Below are 21,398 nucleotides of genomic sequence, written 5' to 3'. Positions count from 1 at the left end.
ATGCGGGGGGTACAAACACAAGATAAAGCCTAAAGGCTCTTAACCATTTTCAGCTTTTTGGCTTTATAGAGACCAATTGGCAAAGTCATACATCTTTCATTATAATTTTTACAAATAGTTGAAATGATCGTTGAGCCAACTTCTAAAAGAGGTCTAGGCTCTAAAACCCAGTTGGAGGCCAGGTTTAGAAATTACAGGTTGAAACTTTGAAACCACAAAACGGAAGGGCGAGTGGTCCTACGCTCTTGCCGATTTGCACACATCTTAAGGCATTGGTCAAAAGAATGTAAAATGGGCACTCAAAAGTGATAATAATTAACAACCCTGTGGCCGTTACCAGGAATGGTGTGGCTTGGCCCACATCTATTTTCTTTGCCCAAAAAATGTTTCCTTCTTTACTGAAATTTTATTGACCAGAATAGCAACTAAGCATATCTCACCGATAAAAAAGTAACAAATAAAGATGGACTGAAATAATAGACTGAAAAGCAAGTGGACTGGATAGCATGCAGAGCACATCATAATGTCAAAGAATATATAAAAGGACAAGATAGAAGTCTTCTCTATCCAAATTTTCACATAAAGGTCTGCCAGTGCATGCAGAGTACATTATAATGTCAAAGAATGTAAATGACAATATAACAGTCTTTTCTATCTAAATTTTCACAACAGGTTTGGCCATTGAGTCAAAAGTAAGAGGTGTTTAGTCATTGAGCATTGCTTCCAATGGCAAACCAAATTAATGGCAGCTCATCCATACATGTATATCAGTCCTTTCAATAGAATTAGTTGAAACAGAGAACCTCCACGTCAAAGTGTTGTAAAAGCACTCCCACACTTGAAGAACTGCCTATATATAACTTACAAACCAATAAATCTGAGAAGCAAGGAAAGAAAAAGTAAAAAAAAGACCTACTGCTTGTGTTCACCTCGATCTTGTTTTTTTCTCCTCCTTCAATAGATCATTCAATAGATCAGAGTTTATACAAAGCAACCACTGATTGTTTCACTTGTGCAATCATTTACCTGCAATATAACATGGCTCAAGAAAGTAAAGAGCAATCCAAATGATCCAATTGATCTACATTATCACATGTTCACATCAACACACCTGGTCTTTGAGCTCCCCAGAGTGAGCTCTAGATCATCTGACCCACATTCTTCATGAATCCTCTCTCCTTCCCATGGCTTCACTAGCCCTGTTGTGTTGCTTCCGAATGCAAACTCATCTGAAATCACTTCAGACATGGGAATGTCAGCAGTGTGGTCAAAGCTGGCTGCTACGGCAGGCGAGCATGTCCCACTTTGTCCCGGAGTCCACATGCGAGATCCACCACCAGCTAAAGCATCTTCCTTGAAGCCAAATGGGTTTGAAGAGACAAGGCTGAATGTTGGAGAGGTTGGCCCACCCAGAGGCATTCGAATTCCAGCAAACCATTCCGGATCAGGAACAATTTGACGTCCAGGGCTTGGCGGAGTAGAAGATGGAAGGAAGGAGTAATGCTGCCCACCCCAGCCTGGACGGGCAGACTGGTCGTCCCAATCACTTTTGAATCGTGGTGTACGAGCAGTTGGGGAGCTCAATGGAGGGGTGACAGGAGCACTAATTGAACCGCTATGGATGTAGAGATGGGGGAACTTGGAAGAGGAGGCTGAAGATGATGAAGATGAGAGATTTTTGAGCCATGGGATCAGCGAACTGCCATCAGCATTCGGATTAGCGGCATAGGAGGAGGAGGCTGGGCTTGGGAAAGAAGAGGAGCCTGGGCTTGGGTTGTATGAAGCACAGGGACTTGGTTGATAAGATGAGCATGGGCTTGCGGCTGCAGATCCACCAATAACTTCCATGCGATCAACAGGCTTGCATCCCTAAATGTATTTGAAAATGATTGGTGGCAGTAAGGCATAAAAAATAGCTGATGGATAAACCCACAAATTTGATTGGCATTTCACACCAAGTAACGACAAAAATAACCACAATGTAAATCTTATAATGATATGACTCATACACCATTACCAAGTAATAAAACTCCTGTTGCATGTCCCATGACTAATCCCTATTCCACCATTTGTAATGTCCAATTCCAATGGACTCGGCATATCATATTTCGGGCTCTCCGCACTAATTCTATCCACGTCTTCTAAAGCGTATGACCTTTCATTCTTTTGTATCTTCAACATATCCAATTGGCCAACTCACTATATTATGTGCCAATTACCACACACTTAGTATTGCAAAGAATCCCAATTTCCAATATCAAGCTTCTCATCTCATCTGCTCTTGTAAACTACCATGCATTTACATCCGAGTCAGTACTCTAACTATGGATACCTCTTCTTCTTGTTTTCCAGATCAGTAAACAAGGATTTTGTTGATGATATAAATAGGCATAGCCCAAGTACATGGGACATATAAAAGAGGGATACCTAAGTGGGAGTATCCAGCGACGATACAAGAAAATCATGGCCATTCAAGCCACTGGAAATCTGTTACAACGAATAAAAAAAACTATGGATATCTCCTTCCTCCTTAATAGCTATTCTAAATATTCTGATTTATAATATATGAACGAGAGTCACAAAAGTACAGTCTCAGTACAACTATTTCCTCAGCCCCACTTAACTTGTCAGGCTAAGTCAGCAAAACAGGTCATTCTAATCCATGTGGTACCGTTAATCTGTCATACTAAGATTTAATCACAACAGTGGTTATTGATAACTAGAAAAGTACCAGATCAGCTCAAGATCGTCCTATTTCCAATTTTGTGTTGATATAAAAACCCAAAAAGGTCTCTACAAGTGATCAATACTGCCATAAGAATTACATAAAAGAGGTCTAAAATAAACGGACAGCAAGTAGCCAATAATCACTGCCAATTGCTCAGTATTCAAGCGGCTGCCAAAACAGGTCATATGATTGTAAAGTCTCTCCCTCCCTCAAAGTGTGCCTGATTCAAGTTACGATCTCATTTGCAGGAACAGAGCTACATTCCCAGCAGGTAACAACCTCATCAAAATAATAAGAATTAAGAAAGCATATGCCAGCTGTTGTCGTACTTTATGAAGGTGCAGCAGTCAAACAAGAAATTGAAGACAATTTGGCGACATGCTAGTCCCCTAACGTCATTTATAAATAATTCCATCATCCTTCCCTAAGCTACACTCACTTTTTTACTGAAGAAGTGGGCTGACAAGTTCAATTTAATTTGTAATTCTTATGCACTAGTATTTTGCATATTTCATATCTGAAAGGAGTGTGAGGAGGACATTTTGGATTATGAACGGACTGAATAAATTAAACCAAAAGCGCAAACAATCCCAGAGATTAAGCCAGTTACCAAACCTGTTCTAGCACGAGCCAAATGGGCATTCATACCCAAACAGAACACCATTACGGATTAGGATTCTCTATAGTTTTCCTGTCTCAAAAACTTGCTACAATTCGGAAATAGCTAGATAGCATGCTAACTCTATAATTTAATGTTGGGGTATACGTTGCTCATGGACAGCATTTAAATATTTATTATGGGTCTACTTTCAGTTCTACCAATGCTTAGGATAAAAAAAAATTGTACTGCCAATGTTTAAGATAAAAAAGGTTGGTGGAATTCTCACTGTCAAGCACCCCGAACACCCCCCGGGACGGAAATAAAGTAAATATCATGAAAACCAGAATAACTTCCCGCACCAAGAATAAATTAATTCCGAACTTCAATACGGGGGGCTTTATTGATTAAACAATAAGAAATGATCTTAAGTAAATGAAACTGCTATAAAACATTAAAACTACAAAAACAGAAACTATCACGGGAAGTCCAGGGGAAAAGCAAGTCCAAGGTAGAATACTGAGTACATACTGCAAAAGGGTCCACTTCTGAAAACCACTCGAAAAAAAAATACCATGAAACCAAAATGGCATATTCGTCTCCTCGAGATCTATGCAGTTCCAGAATCTGAGAATATAGTCATCAAAAGACTAAAGAAACGGAGAGAATCTATGGTGCTTCACGCGGAAAAGTGATTACAAAGAAAAAAAGAGAGAGAAAAGAAATACTACCCCGCCTACTGCTAACATGCGCCACTGACCGTGTCAGTCTCACCGGTAAAGTGGGTCACTGACACAAGCGCAGTTTAGTAAAACCCACTATGGCCGCTATCTTTGCTAAAGTGCGCTCGAGGATTAAAGCGCGTATTACCCAAAAAAAAAAAAAAAAAAAACACGAGACACGGGCTCCGTTCGGACGGTTTCGTGTCTGTTAATACCACAGCCCGGCAAGGCTAGGCGACACGCCTGGTATACTAAAGTCTATTGCTACATGAGCCACAGATGCGGCGCACAGTAGCAGGAACCCAACGAATCAATATTTTCTCATCCCAATATCGGTTGACCGATGGCAGTGCATGTTAACACAAATAAGGAAAAAAAAAATTACCTTACGGTAGGTGGTGCCGTCGGGTTCGACGGTCCAACCGGCTTCGTTGCAGAGGGCCTTGAGAACCTCGTTGTTATCGCAGTGTTTAGGGAGCTTGTAGTTGCCATACATTCTCAGCCCGGAGAAGATCTTCGCCGCTATAGCTCTCCGCCGCCTCTCCCTCCTCTTGTTGTTCTCCCTCTCCTTCCACGTCGGCTGCCGACTCCCCGACGTCATCCCTCCCTCTCTCTGCTTTAACAATGAACGTGAAAACCCAAGAGCTATTAAGCTCAGAAGCAATTATCAGTGTAACTGCTTCCCGAACAGATCAAGGAAGCCCGCTTGAAGAAGCAGAACGTGTAACCGCTTTTCGTTTCTGGCTTGAAAAAGCAGAACGAACTTTGACCTTTCACCTCTCAGCTCGAAATACCCATCGCGACCACACCGTTTGGGTCCTGGGATGGAATGAACAGAGAGAATTAATCGAGGAAAACCGATTTTAAGCTCCGAGCTGATGAATCAGCGTGAAGCGAGTGGAGAAATGAAGAATCTGGGGGGAAAGGCAACGATTTGGAATGAATTTTCAGCTGGGAGCTAGCTCTGAGAGCAAGAATCAAAGACGGAGACTAGTTGTTTCATTTCTTTCGGTTTTAGGCTTTGGTTCATTGATCCGATCGGATCTGAGTGAGAAGGCGTCGGAGCTGCTTGGGTTAAGACCGGGAATCGGCTCGGTCGAAGGGCAGAGCAGCCGGATAACAGCTGGCGGAATTGGAAGCGGTTCGAAACCCGGAACAAAATAAACAACATATGAAAATATTGCGATGACTTGTGTGTAAAAATGAAAAGAGAAAAGCGGGGGAGGGGTTGGGGGGTGTCGATGCTGTCATGGACTCATGGTGGGCTAAATACGTTGACTGGTCTCAACTGGCCATAATCTTCATTCAATTTACTAATTTTGCCACTAATGAGTAGTTTTTATTTCTAATTAACACATGCGTTCTTTTATTCTTTATTTTATTGTTGTTGGAAAATTCATACGGTTGACAATAAAAATCTACAATTATTAATTAATTATAAAATTTTGGCCAAGAATTTATTGTTTTTTTTTTGTCACATAACCTATAAAAACTTGCTCAAAAAGAGAGATATCTTTAACTAACATAATAGAATTACTCCTGAAAATGTAATAGGCAATGAAGCAAAATTAGCAATCATGGTTTAAAACGAAAACTATTGATATTAAAAATATAATTCGGATCATTACAAACATATTGCTTTTTTTGTCATTTATTTTCTATTACATTGACAATAATGTGATTAATAACAACAAACAACGAATATTATAGTATGATTTTGTAACTTGCATCTATGCAACTAAATACATGAGATTTTACGTAAAATGTGCAATAATAATATTTTGAAATTCATTAGCAAGCAAAGAGAAATGTTTTAGCTAATACAAAAATCTCATAAAATTAAATTCTTAAATTGACGTAACTTGATGTGATATATTAGATATACTTTATAATAAAAATAATTTCACAATCTAATGCATCACATTAAATTAATTTAATTTATAAGTTTGTTTTTATATGATCTTTTTGTGAGTGTGACACTTTTTGCAAACTAAACAATAAAAAAACAAATGTTGGTGCATACAAAACCATTGACGGGATTTGAATGATTTTAAAGTTGTGGGCACTTTTCCAAAATGAGTTTAAAGTATAACCATATAAGAGATTTTTAGAATGTAATTGCCTTAACGACGACATATATTTTCTTATTAAAAATGCAATTTATGAAACAGATATGATGGATAAATGTGGCAATTATTAATAGTTTCTCTTTGAGCACACTGTAATATGTAGCCTTTCAACATGCTAAAATGGGTCCAAGGTTAAAAACCGGGAAAAAAAAAACAAAAACAAAATGTAACCACGGAAATTAATTATTGCCTACAGGGGCAAACTTGGCATTACAAGTTTACAACGAAGGGACAAAACAAACCCACATGTTAACGGAGTCAGACCGAGTCGGGCCACCGACTCCCTGCCTCGTTCCGATAACCGTCTCTTTCTTCTGACCTAACAGAACTCTTTCACGACACGTGGCAGGAACTCGGTGCTCGGTTACAACTTACATCTGCTTCTGTCCAATGAGGGGAAGGAAACGTTGTACGTGTCAGAGTATGGCGCACGTGTAAAGGATGGATGGACGCGACTGTGTCAAATTGTGCGCGTGGGCAAGTTGTGGGTAAGTGCTACCGGCGCTTTCACGTGACCGTAACCGTGGCATGACCTAATGGGTCCCACGGAACAATCTTAGACACAGCCCTTTTTTTTTTTTTACTGCTTATATTTTTGGTCAATTGGTGTCTTAAGTATCTGGTAATTCAGATCTTTACACTTTGGAAAACATTAGTATGCACATTTTGTTTGACTCCTCTATTCCACCGCTAGTGAATTTTTTTATTTATTTAATGATTAAGAAAGTAATTTTAAATATATTGATAATTTTTTTTATTTTTTAAATATATTTAAATATGTTAAAAAAATATAAAAAAAAAAAAAAAAAGTTTTTACGCTGGGCGGTATGCCCAGCGGTCAAGTTGGGGCGGCAGAATAGCCGCACCCTTACACTTTATCTAAAAAAAAACGAGAAAAAATAAAATATAAAAATGAAGCCACCTAATATCAAGATTTATTATGCATTAGTCACTATTCACTCTCATATTTTATATTTATAATTTTTTCATAAGATGTGTAGGTATTTTTTATAAAAAATTGAGTGTGAGGTAGTGAATAATAGCTGATAAGAAAAATTTTTCACACAAAACATAAGCCATTTTGGTAGACCAAATTACTCCGGCTTAATGCTAAACAAGAATGCTGATCCTGATATTTTCCGTGATGATAATTTGGTGGGGGTGGGGGACCGCATGGGTTGGTATATGGTGGGGTCACATGCAATCCGATATGCAGAAACTTTTCAAGGTATAGATAGGATCCGAAAACAGTAATTTTACGGTCCACCAAATCATTTGTGTTGAGAAACAAAAGAAAAGGACTATGAAACAAGATGGCACAAAAAAAGATATAAAATTGGTTAAGTTAAGTAGCAGCCTAATCTGCCTTGCCATTTTCATACCATTCTTTCTCTTCTACTATATCCACATACATAATTAGCAAATTAGGTATTAAAGAAACCGTTTAGCTAAAGCAAATAAAGAGATTAAAGTCAATAGCCCCACGTTGAATCTGATTTTAACTTGAGAGAAAACAGAAAAGGAGCAAGGCAATGGCAATGTGATTTTGAAGGGGTGATGCAGGACCAAGTAATTGAGGAGGAGAAATCTATAATCCTAATTTTAACTTCTGCCTAATCCTAATTCTAATTTAACCGTAACAAATTCTAGTTCTATTTGCAATCTTCAAGCACAAAATAACAACCGTTTGATATAAAACATAACATTAATAGCCTGATTTTACTAAAAAACTTCTCTAGCATCAAGGGGCTGTTACCTGGAACAACATCCAGGTCCTGAAAGAACGCCAGTATGCTTTCATGAGGTACTCTGACTTAGCTTCAAAACCTCCTTCAGCAATTTACTGACAGAAGCCTTTATTTCATTGGGCACTGCCAGCTCTGGGGGCACCGCCTCCAAAGCATACAAGGTGATAACCCTCATAACAACAGCCAAATTTAAATTCTTGGTGTCACCTTTCCACACACTTTGATTCGCAAACTTGCACGATTGCTTTAGGATGCATTTGGTGCAAACCTGAGTGCAAGCAGAAAATATTAAAATAAAAGCAACATTATAATCTTTACCTTGAATCCCGAGGTGAACAACATGTTAATGAGAGGCTGTAAAAAGTAATGGGCAATTGGCTTACTGTGTTTTCTTGAATTTCAAAAACCTTTCTGAGTCTTTTAGCAGCAAAAATATTCTTTCTTGCAAGGGAAGGGCAACCAAAGAGGGCAACCTTTTTCAAGTCACTGCCTGACAACCATCTGTATGAATACAAAATCCAAGTTTATCAATATGCCAGACTTGATTGCCATCCGTATAAACTTGAATAAACTGTATCGGATATAGATATCACATCACTTTGGGTAGATACGAGAAAAGGTGCTGATGCCGCCAGCAAAAAGCTCTTAGAAAAACAAATATCAAAGTAATTCGAAGATATGGTCCAGTTTTGATGTGTGATCTACTTGGTTAGGAACACGTAGGTTGGACTATTTGGAGTTTATCTTTTATTTTTCCAATTCAATTCATAATCACAATCTCCGGGTCAAACAACATGAAGATTGCTGCAAACTAACTATGTCAAACAACATTGTGTATGATTTACATTATAATTAATTCAGCATGATTCATAATGCAACAGTATTATGGCACTGTTGTGATCAGGTTCTTGTGACTTGGGTCCACTAAAGATCCAAAGCCTCCATTTTTAGTTCCAAATAACAATTCTTTAGGAAAAGATAACCTATTGAAGAATATATCTGAAAAATATTCATATAAATGTCAGTCTATTTAGTCCTGAAGCTCTTGCGCACCAAATTAAGAGATGATCATACCCCCTCAAAGAAAACAAGTGGCTATTACAAAGGTGCAGTTTAGCAGACCTACATTCTCTCTTTCAATTGAAAACTCAGTAAACTTGCAAGAAATTGTAACTTTTCCATATACTGCTTTTACTAAATGCCGGTTGCATCTGTGCAAACAGGAAGGACAATGGACCCTGGATTAATGATCCTGCCAGTCCAAAATCAATATAAGTTGTGGGTATCCAACAATAATTAAACGTGACCTAACTTCTCCACCCAGAGACAATGGTCCATCCAAAGATTTGAATGGAATAGTTTAAAGAAGAACTTGACTCCAATCCCAATGGATAAAATATAGGATACTCCTTAAAAGCCCTTAGAATCCGAGTACAAATGAGATCAACTGAGCTTTAGTCCCAGAAAGACTTCTATATATGTTCCCAGAAACTCTCTCTCTCTCTCTCACACTCTCCCAAGAGCAGAAATAAACTTTTTTTCCTCTATGATAAGTAAGATAAATATTAATAATGATTAACAAGAGCATGAAAGGCATAATGTTTTTTTTTATTGGCACCGGGTGTCAAGGAACAGCATCCCGACTAATCCCGGGGGTGCACAGGCCCTTGACAAGGAGTTTCCAGCAAGTGCATCTCGGGTAATTCAAGGGGAAAATTCCGATGACCCCTAGAGATTGTTTGCACCCAAGGGGATTTGAACCTTAGACCTGGGGGAGCATACCCCCAAGCCTAAGGCCTTTACCACTTAAGCCAACCCCTAGGGGTTTAGCATGAAAGGCATAATTGAAGTACACTGCTAACTGTCCTAGGCCCCCTATATTCTCAGAGGTGTAGTTTAGCAGACCTACATGAATACCACTTGCCATCAGCTCTAGCTATTGGCAATTGTAGAGAAGTTTGACAGCACGATGTTATTTTTAGAAGCTCTACTTGTTTTTTTTATATAAGTAAATAAGATTTTATTGATCATAGGAATAGGCAAAAGCCCAAGTACACGGGTGAAACTCTATTTGTTTGATAAGAAACACATCCAATGGAGATTAGAGTCGAAAATCTAGCATCGTGCAGTGAAAATGAGAGGGATTCATCTATAAAACATAGGTATTAAGGAAGAGCAGGAAATTCCAAGATTCACCCCATTGAAAGGGATTCAAAGACTCTCAGTTTGTGCACTAGTAACTTTGAAGAGCTTATCATGACAAAGGTTTTTTTTGGAATCATTTAACCCACCACCAAATATCTTTCACATTTCAAAGTCGGAAGCACCTTGACTTCATGATTGAAACCTACAGGCTTCTATAGCCATTCAACACTTCCAAAACACCGCCAACAAGGATTAATATTGCCTGGGTGATGCCTAGGAGGGTGGTAGATCTTCTAGCTTGTTGGAGAGGAATTCAGGGTAATCACCAAATTGCTGCCATTTGGAATATGGCTCCCCTATGCCTTATGTGGTGTATTTGGCTTGAGAGGAACAGTCGCTGTTTTGAAGATAGAGAACGCTCATTGGGAGGGATTGGAGATTATTTCTCCCAAACGTTGTTGCTTTGGGCATCGGTTATTGGCATGATGGAATTCGTTAATGGCGCAAGAATACTGAAGTGATTACTGTAAGTTTCAAGATTATGATGGGTCAATATGTTGAAGTGGTGATTGAATCCAAATGTTTTATCTTGTCAAAACTTGGAGAGGGTGGTGTGCGAGTAACAGAGAGAAAATGGAAAACAGAGCACTCGGTGGAGCTGGGGTACTCTTCAATCCAGTGGCTTGTGAAGGTACTGGAGGAGTGCTTAAGCAAGGGGAAGAAGGAGGTTTATTCGGCAACACGGAATGGATTCTGCAGTATTATTGCACAACGATGTATAATAGGAGAGGGAGATTTATTGAAATATCAGAGTATAATCAGGGAGGGAGGAGAAATGTTATATGTATTCCTGAGGGTGAAAACGGAGGGGGATGGAGGAAGATGAGGGAGATGCTGAGAGAGAAAGGAATGGATGGCTCAAAAAGGGGTTGTGTGCATGGAGGAGGGTGGCGGAGTCTCGGTAATGGGGCACTGAGAAATAAAGATTGGTCGTATAAGGAGGCTTTGTCTGCAAATATTAACCAGCGTGATGGTGGTGCGAATTTGCGCGATGGCGGTGTGAACCTGCGTGAAGATGGTGCGAGAGCTACAGGTAGAGGACAACGGCCATGGCAGCGGGAAGGAACGCTACATCCAAATTGTGTGTCGAGCCATGCTTTGTGTCAGGAGACGTGAGAAGTCAGAAGGAGATTGACGGAAATGCAGGGACAGCTACGTTCACTGCAGAGGGGTGTGGCTGTAATAGTGAAGTATGCCGGGTCATTTAAGGCTATGGAGGACACGGGGGTTTTAAAAGGGAAAGAGAAAGTCATGGACTATGGGCCGGGTTACACTCAGAACAAGGCCCAGCAGAAAATAAAAAAAGGAAAGGGCTGGGCTGTGTGGAGAAAGAAGAGTGGGCCGTCGTGGCCCAAAATCAATCTTAGAAGCCCGCCCGTATTCTCATCTCGGGCTGATGGGGCAGGGCCTTCTAGGCCTTCTGGACAGCAGCTTGATGGGCCTGGGCCGACCCAGCCCAGGAAACTTATAGGACTCTGGTCAGAGCAACCCGTTTTGTCGGAAGCGAGCCCTAGCCAACTTCCACCCGAGCTGAGCAGCCTCGGGTTTGTGCCGAACAGCCAACCGACAGCGCTGGGTCAGCCGACGATAACACAGACGGTGCCGACGGTGGCAGAGGATGTCGCCGATGAGGTGACGCCGGTGTTCTGCGCGCAACAGGCGCTGGTGGGTTTCAAGGATCGTTTTTCTCCGCCAAACGTGGGACAGAAACCGCCGATAAAGGGAGATGGGGTGTTCTCGACTCCGGTGGACCTATCTGTGAGACATTGGGAGGAGTTTGAGGTGGATGAGGAGGAGAATGATTCGGATGATTTGATGCACTCCGTGGAGGATGAACTTTTCATCCCTGAGGCTTGCGGTTTTGATGAGCTTTCGGTCGGAGGTGGTTTTCAGGATAATAAAGTGGGGAATCCAATCCCATTGAACTATTATTTTCCAGATCAAGTCTCAGATTGGGTAATACACAAAGCAAAGGAAATTCAAAATGTGGTAGGGATAGCTTGTGATGGATATGAGGAGCAGTTCATAGCTTCATAGCTTTGTTAACTGCTATGGAAGCTGGACACCGTCAAAATAAGAAGGGGGAATCGAAGAAAAGCCGGGACTTGAAAAGATTGATGTGGTCGATGAATTCAGAATGTGGTTTTAGTAGGAATAGGGCAAAAGGGAAGGGGCTGACTGTTTCCCAATGAAGCCTAAGATTGTTTCTTGGAATGTTCAGGGCCTCAATGTGGTAGAAAAACGTCTTCGGATTAGACATTTAATTCGTGAGTGGAAAGCGGACATTGTGTGCCTACAGGAGACAAAACTGAAAATGATCAGCAGGAAGATTGTGAGGAGTTTATGGAGCAACATATATGTAGACTGGGTTTATTTGGCCTCTTCAGGAACATCGGGAGGAATTGTGGTGATGTGGGACAAGAGAGTAGTGGAGAAAGTGGAGGAATATATAGGGAGATATTTGATAGCTTGCGCATTTAAATGTGTATCAGATGGTTTTTCGTGGGCATTTGCAGGCGTGTATGGGCCTAATCAAGATTCAGACAGAAGCATGTTGTGGGATGAGCTTGTAGGGGTGTATAGTTGGTGGGAGCTCCCTTGGTGCATTGGAGGGGATTTCAATGTGGTTCGTTTTCGAAGTGAATGTTCTGGAAATAGAAGATTGAGACCAGCAAGTTTGGAGTTCTCTGAGTGTATTTTTTACTTGAATTTGATCGACCTTCCACTTGTTGGAGGTGTAGCAACTTGGTCAAATAATCAGACTTGGTCCCGTTTGGATCGTTTCTTAATCTCACCTGAGCTGGAAAGTCATTTTCCTGATATCTGGCAAACACGTTTGGTACGCCTAGCTTCAGATCATTGGCCAATTTTGCTTGATTGTGGAGGTATTCGTAGTGGTAAAAAGTATTTTAAGTTTGAGAATATGTGGTTGAAGTCTGAAGGTTTCGTGGATAGGGTCAAACAATAGTGGAGTTCGTATCATCTCGAAGGTACACCTAGCTACATTTTTGCAAGTAAATTGAAAGTGTTATAAAGAGACCTAAAGGTGTGGAACCAACATACTTTCGGCAATGTAGAAGATAATAAAAATACCAAGTGGGAGGAAATACAGGAGTTAGAAAGACTACAAGAAGGGAGACCACTTACTGAGGAGGAACAAGTACATAAAACTATGCTGGCTACAGATCTTGAGAGAATAATTCTACAAGAAGAAATGTCGTGGCGCCAGAAATCAAGAGCCCTTTGGCTAAAGTAAGGGGATCGGAGCACAAAATTCTTCCATAAAATTGCAAATTCTCATAGAAGAAATAATACCATTGAGATGCTGAAAATTGAGGGGGTCGAGTGTAGAGAAGAAGAGACAATAAAAGACCACGTGGTAAATTTCTTTGGTGAGCTTCTTACTGAACAGGTGGGGTGGAGGCCTACTTTGAATGGATTGGTTTTTGGTACTATAGAGTTGGAGGAAGTCGCAAGGATGAAAAGGGCTTTCGAAGAGGAAGAGGTCTATAATGTAGTAAAGAAAATGGCAAAAGACAAGGCCCCCGGCCCTGATGGTTTCTCCATGGGTTTTTATCAAGAATGTTGAGAGGTGATAAAGGGGGATCTCATGAAGGTGTTTTAGGAGCTTTTCTCGGTAGGTAAATTTGAGAAAAGCCTCAACACCACTTTCTTTGCTTTAATCCCTAAAAAGGTAGGGGCTTCTGAGATTTCCGATTTTCGGCCTATTAGTCTAGTGAATGGTACGTACAAGATCATTGCTAAAGTACTCGCTAACCGTCTGAGTGGGGTCTTGGGACAGATCGTTACTAAGCCCCAAAATGCCTTTGTGAAGGGTAGACAAATACTTGATGCGGCTCTAATTGCTAATGAATGTCTGGACAGTCGTGTGAAGGCTGATAGCCCAGGGCTTATGTGCAAGTTAGATATGGAGAAGACATATGATCATGTTAATTGGGATTTTCTTCTATATCTATTGGGTAGGTGTGGATTTGGAGAAAAATGGAGGCCATGGATCAGATGGTATATTTCCACGGTAAGATTCCCTGTGTTAATCAACGGCAGTCCAAAGGGTTTCTTCCCGAGCTCTCGTGGCTTGAGACAAGGGGATCCATTATCTCCATTACTTTTTGTTATTGTTATGGAGGCACTAAGCAGGATGATTTCAGCCTTAGTGACTAATGGTTATATGAGTGGTTTTCAGATTGGATCGCCGAGTAGGGGTACCACTATCATCTCACATTTACTGTTTGCAGATGATACGCTTATTATGTGTGATGCCGAGTTAGATCAATTGAGGGCCGTGAAGGCATTGCTGCTTTGTTTTGAAGCAGTGTCTGGTTTAAAAATGAATTATGATAAATATGAGTTAGTGCCTATTGGAGAAGTTCAAAATTTGAGGGTGTTGGCTGGTACACTGGGTTGTAAGATAGGGTCTCTCCCTATGAACTATTTGGGATTACCATTGGGTATAGCCTTGAGGGCGCTTTCTATTTGGGATACTGTGATTGAAAAAGTAGAGAGAAGATTGGCAGGTTGGAAGAGAATGTATTTGTCAAAAGGGGGCCGGATTACGCTTATTAAAAGTACGCTTTCTAATCTACACACTTACTTCTTATCCTTATTCCCTATCCCGGCTAGTGTAGCGGGACGTCTTGAGAAGATACAAAGAGACTTTCTGTGGGGGGGTCTAGGTGAAGAGTTCAAATTCCATTTAGTCAAGTGGAAAATTGTGTGTCGTCCTATCTCCAATGGTGGTTTGGGTATTAGAAATTTGAAGATGTTCAATCGGGCACTACTTGGCAAATGGTTGTGGCGGTATATCAAGGAACCGGATGCCTTATGGAAGATTGTGATTGAGAACAAATACGGTGGTCTTGAGGGAGGTTGGTGTACTAGAGATGTTCGAGGGGCCGCTGGTAAGGGACTATGGAAACACATTAGAAGAGGATGGATGGTTTTCCATCAACATACAAGATTACAATTGGGTACAGGTTCAAAGATCAGATTTTGGAAGGATGTTTGGTGTACCAACAGTACTCTACAATACATGTTTCCTACACTTTTCATGATTGCAAATGCTAAAGATGCCATGGTGGCGGAGGTTATAGAAGTTGTAGGTAGAAACATCCAATGGAATATCAATTTCATTCGGACAGCACATGACTGGGAGATGGGAAGTTTTGTAGATTTTTATAGTCTTTTGTACTCTTGTCGCCCAAATACCCAGCATACAGATGATTTGTGGTGGAGTCCAACAAGGAAATGGGTCTTCACTGTTAGCTCCTTTTACAAGGTACTCACACAAGTTCCTGACAGACAATTTCCATGGAGAAAGCTTTGGCGCAATAAGGCTCCTCTAAAAACTTCTTTCTTTGTGTGGACAGCGACTCTGGAAAGATTCTTACTACGGATAATCTGAAAAAAATAATCATAATTATAACAGACTGGTGTTGTATGTATAAAAGAGGGGGTGAATCGGTGGATCATTTACTTTTACATTGCGAGGTAGCCAGGACTATTTGGGATGCGGTGTTTAACAGAATAGATCTAGCGTGGGTTATGCCAAAAACTGTGATGGATGCTTTGGCTTGTTGGACCTCAATTCGAGTGAGACAGATTAAAGCGGTTTGGAAGATGATTCCTAACTGTATTATGTGATGCTTGTGGCAGGAGCGCAATGAGAGGATTTTTGAAGACAAATAGAGATCAATAGCAGAGCTAAAAATGTTATTTTTTAGGACCCTATGTACTTGGGCTAATGCTGTGGACTTTAATGGCATGGAATTTCATGAGTTTTTAGTTTCTAATGCTCCCACCTAATTAGGACGGGAGCATTAAAACTTATGTTTGTAATTGACACTTGTTTGGATGAATATATACTTATTTTACTTATAAAAAAAAAAAAGATGAGTTTATCAGAAGTTTCAATTATTGTGGGAAGAAGAGTTCGGCTCTATAACTTTGTTTTCCTAAGTCAATTTTCGAGTGGATATCTTGTAATTCCCTTCTCGATGTTTCTATTTTATTTTTCTCTAGTTTACTAACTGTATACTTGGATTACGTTTCTTGCATTTCTAGTAAATTTATTTTTACTTATCAACATATATTACACAACCCACACGCAAAGATATTGAAAACACGATCATGTTAAGCTAAAAACATCAGAAGATTAATTGAGAAGAGCTCTCTATATAAAATACAACAACCAAAATGCACGAAAACCTCACATTCTTCTTAATTTTCGTTGTATTCGAATAATCATATGGATCAATTTTCAAACCAATATCAAAGGAAACTTACATAAACAGTTAGAGCCAGTAAAACGTATAAAAGAAAACTTTCTTACTTTGCAATTTCCTGGTTGTCCTTGCCAAACTTCTCAGCAGCAAACTTTAAAAATCCCCGGCCATACCTACTCTCAAAACAACCAAATTCCAACTTATTCCCTCGCATAAAATTCGCGTTGTTAAAGTACCCTTCCTTGTACAAATGATTCACAAACACTTCCATATCCGGTGAAAGCTCTTTATAAACCTCCGGCTCTTCACTTATCCTCTCCGCGTGCCTTTCAATACAACTCTCTTGATTCGTAAACACTGCATACAAACTCTTGCGCTTACTTTTCTTCGATTCCTTCTTTTTCAAATCGTCTTTACAACTAGATTTTGCTTTCAGCCTTCTCACCTCTCTCTCCAATTCCCTCAATCTGCCCTTCAGCTCCTTGTTTTCTTCTTCACTTCCACTCTCGCTGCTTTCAGCATTTTCGCACAATCTCTCACTCACGGCTTCTTTGAACATCACATCCAATGGTTTCTTGTTTTCTTTCTGATCATTAACTTCTGCTGGTTCAATCCCGTCTTCGAGTCGGGGTGAATATGTTATGGAACTGTAAAATAGTGAGGAACGTGATAGAGATTTGTATGAGAATGAATTGATTACTTGAGAACAGCGAAGACGGTTTTGGGGCTTGTAGAGGGTCTGGAAGTGGTGGGAAATAAGGGTTTTGAAGAGAGACATGGCCAAGGGCATGTTGGTATGTTTGAAAATTGAGCGTATTGGGGATTTAGTGCAATGGGGTGGCGGTTAAAGAGGAAGCCATGGGGAGGAACTGAGAGGTTTAAGAGGAATTCCATTTTAAGCCGGGTTGGGCAATCGTTGAGGCCTTCTGGGCCGCTTCAGGTTCAGTCTTAGCCCAATAAACTTTTAGCATATGCTTCACGTAGCAACGTGTACGAAATCATGATTTTTATTCAAGGGAATAGATATAATTTATGTAAATTTTAAAAAACATGTTTTCAGACATTGTTATAACAATTCATTTAGAAGTAGATCTTCTTGCAAAATACTTCCTGTCTTAACTTTCCAGCACATCTAAAAAGTAAGAATGTTATAGTTATAAATAAATTATACAAAATGAATTTTACAAACTAGCGTGACTTCGTATGATTTGTTATATCTATTTTACAATAAAAATAAATTTACAATCTGATAAACCACATTAAATCGCGTTAGTTTGAAAAATTATTTTTGTATAATCTCTTTGTAATTAAAGTATTTTTTCTCAAAAATTACAATGAAAGTAAAATAATGATTGCTCATCCTATGGACGTTTCTCTCTTTTAGTGAGATGAAATTGAACATCAATAATGCCTCAAAGGACAATATGAGATTTGCTTGCGGTGATGGCGTTATTAAGGTCCATTTTAGAAACTAACTTTGTATATGTTTTCTTTTGCTTCTTAGGTCTTGGTAAACGTATTATTATTGAAATTTCAGCTTTGAAACTCTGTATATGTTTTCTCTTGCTTCTTAGGCCTTGGTAAACGTATTATTATTGAAATTTCAATTTTGAAACTTTGTATATGTTTTCTCTTGCTTCTTAGGTCTTGGTAAACGTATTATTATTGAAATTTCAGCTTTAAAACTCTGTATATGTTTTCTCTTGCTTCTTAGGCCTTGGTAAACGTATTATTATTGAAATTTCAACTTTGAAACTCCTTAGGTCTTGGTAAACGTATTATTATTGAAATTTCAGCTTTGAAACTCTGTATATGTTTTCTCTTGCTTCTCAGGCCTTAGTAAACGTATTATTATTGAAATTTCAACTTTGAAACTTTGTATATGTTTTCTCTTGCTTCTTAGGTCTTGGTAAATGTATTGTTATTGAAATTTCAGTTTTGAAATATGACTTGTTGCCATGCTACCAACTTGATATACATGATCTAAAAGGGGAAGTTATTCCTTATTGGTGATAAATTGTTTCCATCAAGGTAAAGAGGCACCATGGCCGTTTATTTGAGCTTTTGCATCATATTCTCTTGTTCTACCTATATTCCATCAATATGATTCGAACCTTAGACCTAGATGAAACATATCACCCAAACTGAGACTTTTGCCACTCAATTTTTTCATGAAAATTTTAATTTCAAATATCAGTAATCTCTAAACATAATTTATTTTGTAGATGATATTATTCATCAAAAGTGAAAGTAATCAATAAAACTAGAGGTACCGACTTACGACTTATAAAAATACTCTTTCTTCGAAATTCCTCACAAAAAGGTATGGTCTAATTATAATACAAGTAAAAAATGACATAAAATATATATTGACAAATGACTCATCAATTTTTGACTTGTCCATATAAAGGCCCATTAACAATTCGATTAATATGAATGCAAGTTTAAGGGGAAATACATTTTACAGTATTGCTCAAGTTTCATATAATTTAAATTTGAATAATTTTTTAACGAGTACTATTGTTCATCGTGTTAATTTTTATTATTATTTTATCATTTTATGATGTGTTTTTAAATAATTATAAATTATTTATTATATTTTATTTATGAACGTATAATTTAATATTAAATTATAAGATGATGTGATAATGATAAAAAAAAAAATTATAAATTTTTTATTTTTCAATTAACGAGTATAGCTGTGATGGAGAAAAGTATAGCCGGCATTGTATGCGAGGCATAGGGGCACGTCATCAAAAATACGAGTCGCGCAATTATCAGGGTGGCTACGTTGAAAAGTCTTCCATTTGAAAAACACAAACAAAATCAAAACTTTGCAACAATAATTTATATAATTTCTGAGATATACATATCTCTTGTAGTTTGATTGAAAACAGTGGGATAGAGGATTAAAAAAAAAAAAAATGTGGGATAGACTCATAAAATTTTTTTTTTTTTTCTATAAAGCTTAATTTTTTCCGAATGATACTGTACGAGAAATTTACATTAGGATTTGAAGAAAGGGAGAAAAAAATCTGAATAAATATATTTAAAAAAAAAAAAACAAGATTTGTATTGGCGTTTATGAAAGTAGATCTATAAAGTTGAAGACTTAGGTTGCGTTTGGATGTTGAAGTGAGTTGAGTTGAGTTGAGTTGAGATAATAAAATATTGTTAGAATATTATTTTTTATTATTATTATTATTTTGAGATTTGAAAAAGTTGAATTGTTTATTATATTTTGTATTGGGATTTGAAAAAGTTGTAATGATGAGTTGAGATGAGTTAAGAGGATTTTTGATTCCAAACGAAGCCATATGTATTGAGTAATTATTAAGTAATAATTAAATAAAAAATTTGAAATATAAAAAGTCTTTGTATTGTATAATTGAGTGATATTTATGAATAGAATTACGAGGAAATTAATACATATTGAAAAACAATTTTTGCAATACAAGGCAATAGCTAAAGTAATTCTTAATTAAGTGGTAAGATTTAGGTTGGATGAGATTCTCAATATCTAAATATCACTTAAATATAAATATTTTTTAATTTAAAAATTTTTAATTTGTTATCTAATCATTATAATTTTATCAAACTTTCAAACAAAATACGAAAAATAATTTAATTTTTTCAAATTCTAAAACAAAAATTATATTATAACAAGATTTGAATTTTATAATATTTTATTTAATTTTGTTCTCAGATTTATCAAAATCTCATAAAATATTTTAATTCAAGTTATTTCACTACTATTCATAAATTTGTCTTCTCATCTCAACAGTCAAGACCTTAGGGTACATTTGGTAAATGAAATAAGATGAGAAATTATCAAAACTTATCATAATTTCCTTCCCAAATATCATTCAAATATAAAATATTTTTTTAATTTCAAATAATCAAAATTTTCACATAATAATTATAATTTTTACAAATTTCAAAATAAAATAGAAAAATAAATACAATCTTTTAAAATTTCAAAAATAAGAATAATATTAAAAAATTACATTACTTTTTTTTAATTTATAATATATTTTAAAAATATTTAATAAAATAACTAAAATTATTTTATTATTCGTTACCGAATTACAAGATACTCAAAATTCCAAAAGATATTGATTCTCATTTGGAGTGGAGTTTACGCAGCGAGATTCTCACGTGAAATAATCCAAACAAGGAGGAAGTTCATGCGTGAAGCATAGACTTAGAGCACTAGTAGTGGACTCAACAAACTTTAGCCAGAATTTGACTAAGAAATCTACTTTTACAAATTTAGCTAGTTACTTTTCAACAACATCAAATAACAAGCTCAACAAATCTTTCACTATTCTATTAAAATATTAATTTTGAACTTTTCATTTATTTTAATTCTAATTGTAATTTGAATTTTTTCAACGGTTATATTTTTTAACTGCTATATTTTTTCAACGGCTATATTTTACACTTGGCTATGGGTGAGTAAAAAATGAGGTACTGCATCTTGGCTATGGAAAAAAAAAATATTCGATGAATACTGAAATAAAAAAATTGAAATAAAGTTTAGAAACGTTGAAGATTGGGTTGAAGATTAAAGGCAACAGATTATTTTTCCAAAAACAACTTTTTCCTTGCTTACCTGGGTTGAAGATTGGGTTCAGGATTGGGTTGGGTTGAAGACGTCTTGCTACTGCGTCAAGCCTTTTTTTTTTTTTTGCAATCTTGGGTTTTCTTGAAACTATGTTTTTGGAAGAGAGTTGTCTGAAATTCTTTTTTCTTTTTCTTCTACTGCGTGGGAGAGATAAGCAGCGGGAATGAATATTTTAGTCAAAAGTAATATTTGACTAGCCTTATTTGACTCAATAAATTTAGCCAGCCCATTCATCTAAAATTAAAATTACTGTACATTTAGCTAGTCCATTACTACACTTTATTTTACACTTTAGTTATTCTTTGGCTAAAATTTGATTTTAGCTAGCCCACTACTAATGCTCTTACGTGGCCATTCCAAACCGAGTAATGCTAATTGCTACGTCTGCACGATGGTTTA

At 37.6% G+C, this 21,398-nt stretch overlaps 2 protein-coding genes across 3 annotated transcripts; both read right to left on the bottom strand.

Moving 5' to 3' along the window:
* Positions 1-507: 507 nt before the first annotated feature.
* LOC109011946 (BES1/BZR1 homolog protein 4-like) lies at positions 508-5,291 on the bottom strand. 2 transcript variants are annotated; one of them, XM_018993360.2, is made up of 3 exons: positions 4,434-5,291; positions 1,112-1,869; positions 508-1,026 (listed from the first exon to the last, which is right to left on the bottom strand). In XM_018993360.2, the coding sequence occupies exons 1-3, from the start codon at positions 4,647-4,649 to the stop codon at positions 1,023-1,025; spliced, it is 978 nt and encodes a 325-aa protein (XP_018848905.1). In that variant the 5' UTR covers positions 4,650-5,291; the 3' UTR covers positions 508-1,022. The 2 variants fall into 2 exon arrangements, with proteins under 2 accessions (XP_018848905.1, XP_035543361.1); XM_035687468.1 differs by lacking the exon at positions 4,434-5,291 and adding an exon at positions 3,858-4,415.
* A 2,352-nt stretch (positions 5,292-7,643) lies between these two features.
* Positions 7,644-17,243, bottom strand: LOC109011933. Its single transcript, XM_018993339.2, has 3 exons — positions 16,480-17,243; positions 8,309-8,426; positions 7,644-8,193 (listed from the first exon to the last, which is right to left on the bottom strand). Exons 1-3 carry the CDS (start codon positions 17,160-17,162, stop codon positions 7,975-7,977), a joined length of 1,020 nt encoding a protein of 339 aa, XP_018848884.1. The 5' UTR covers positions 17,163-17,243; the 3' UTR covers positions 7,644-7,974.
* Between the last annotated feature and the right edge of the window lie 4,155 nt (positions 17,244-21,398).

Source organism: Juglans regia, chromosome 2, assembly GCF_001411555.2.
Source record: "Juglans regia cultivar Chandler chromosome 2, Walnut 2.0, whole genome shotgun sequence".
NCBI classification, from domain to species: domain Eukaryota; kingdom Viridiplantae; phylum Streptophyta; class Magnoliopsida; order Fagales; family Juglandaceae; genus Juglans; species Juglans regia.
The sequence above is the reverse complement of the archived record's forward strand: the minus strand, read 5'-3'. Positions and strand labels throughout refer to the sequence as shown.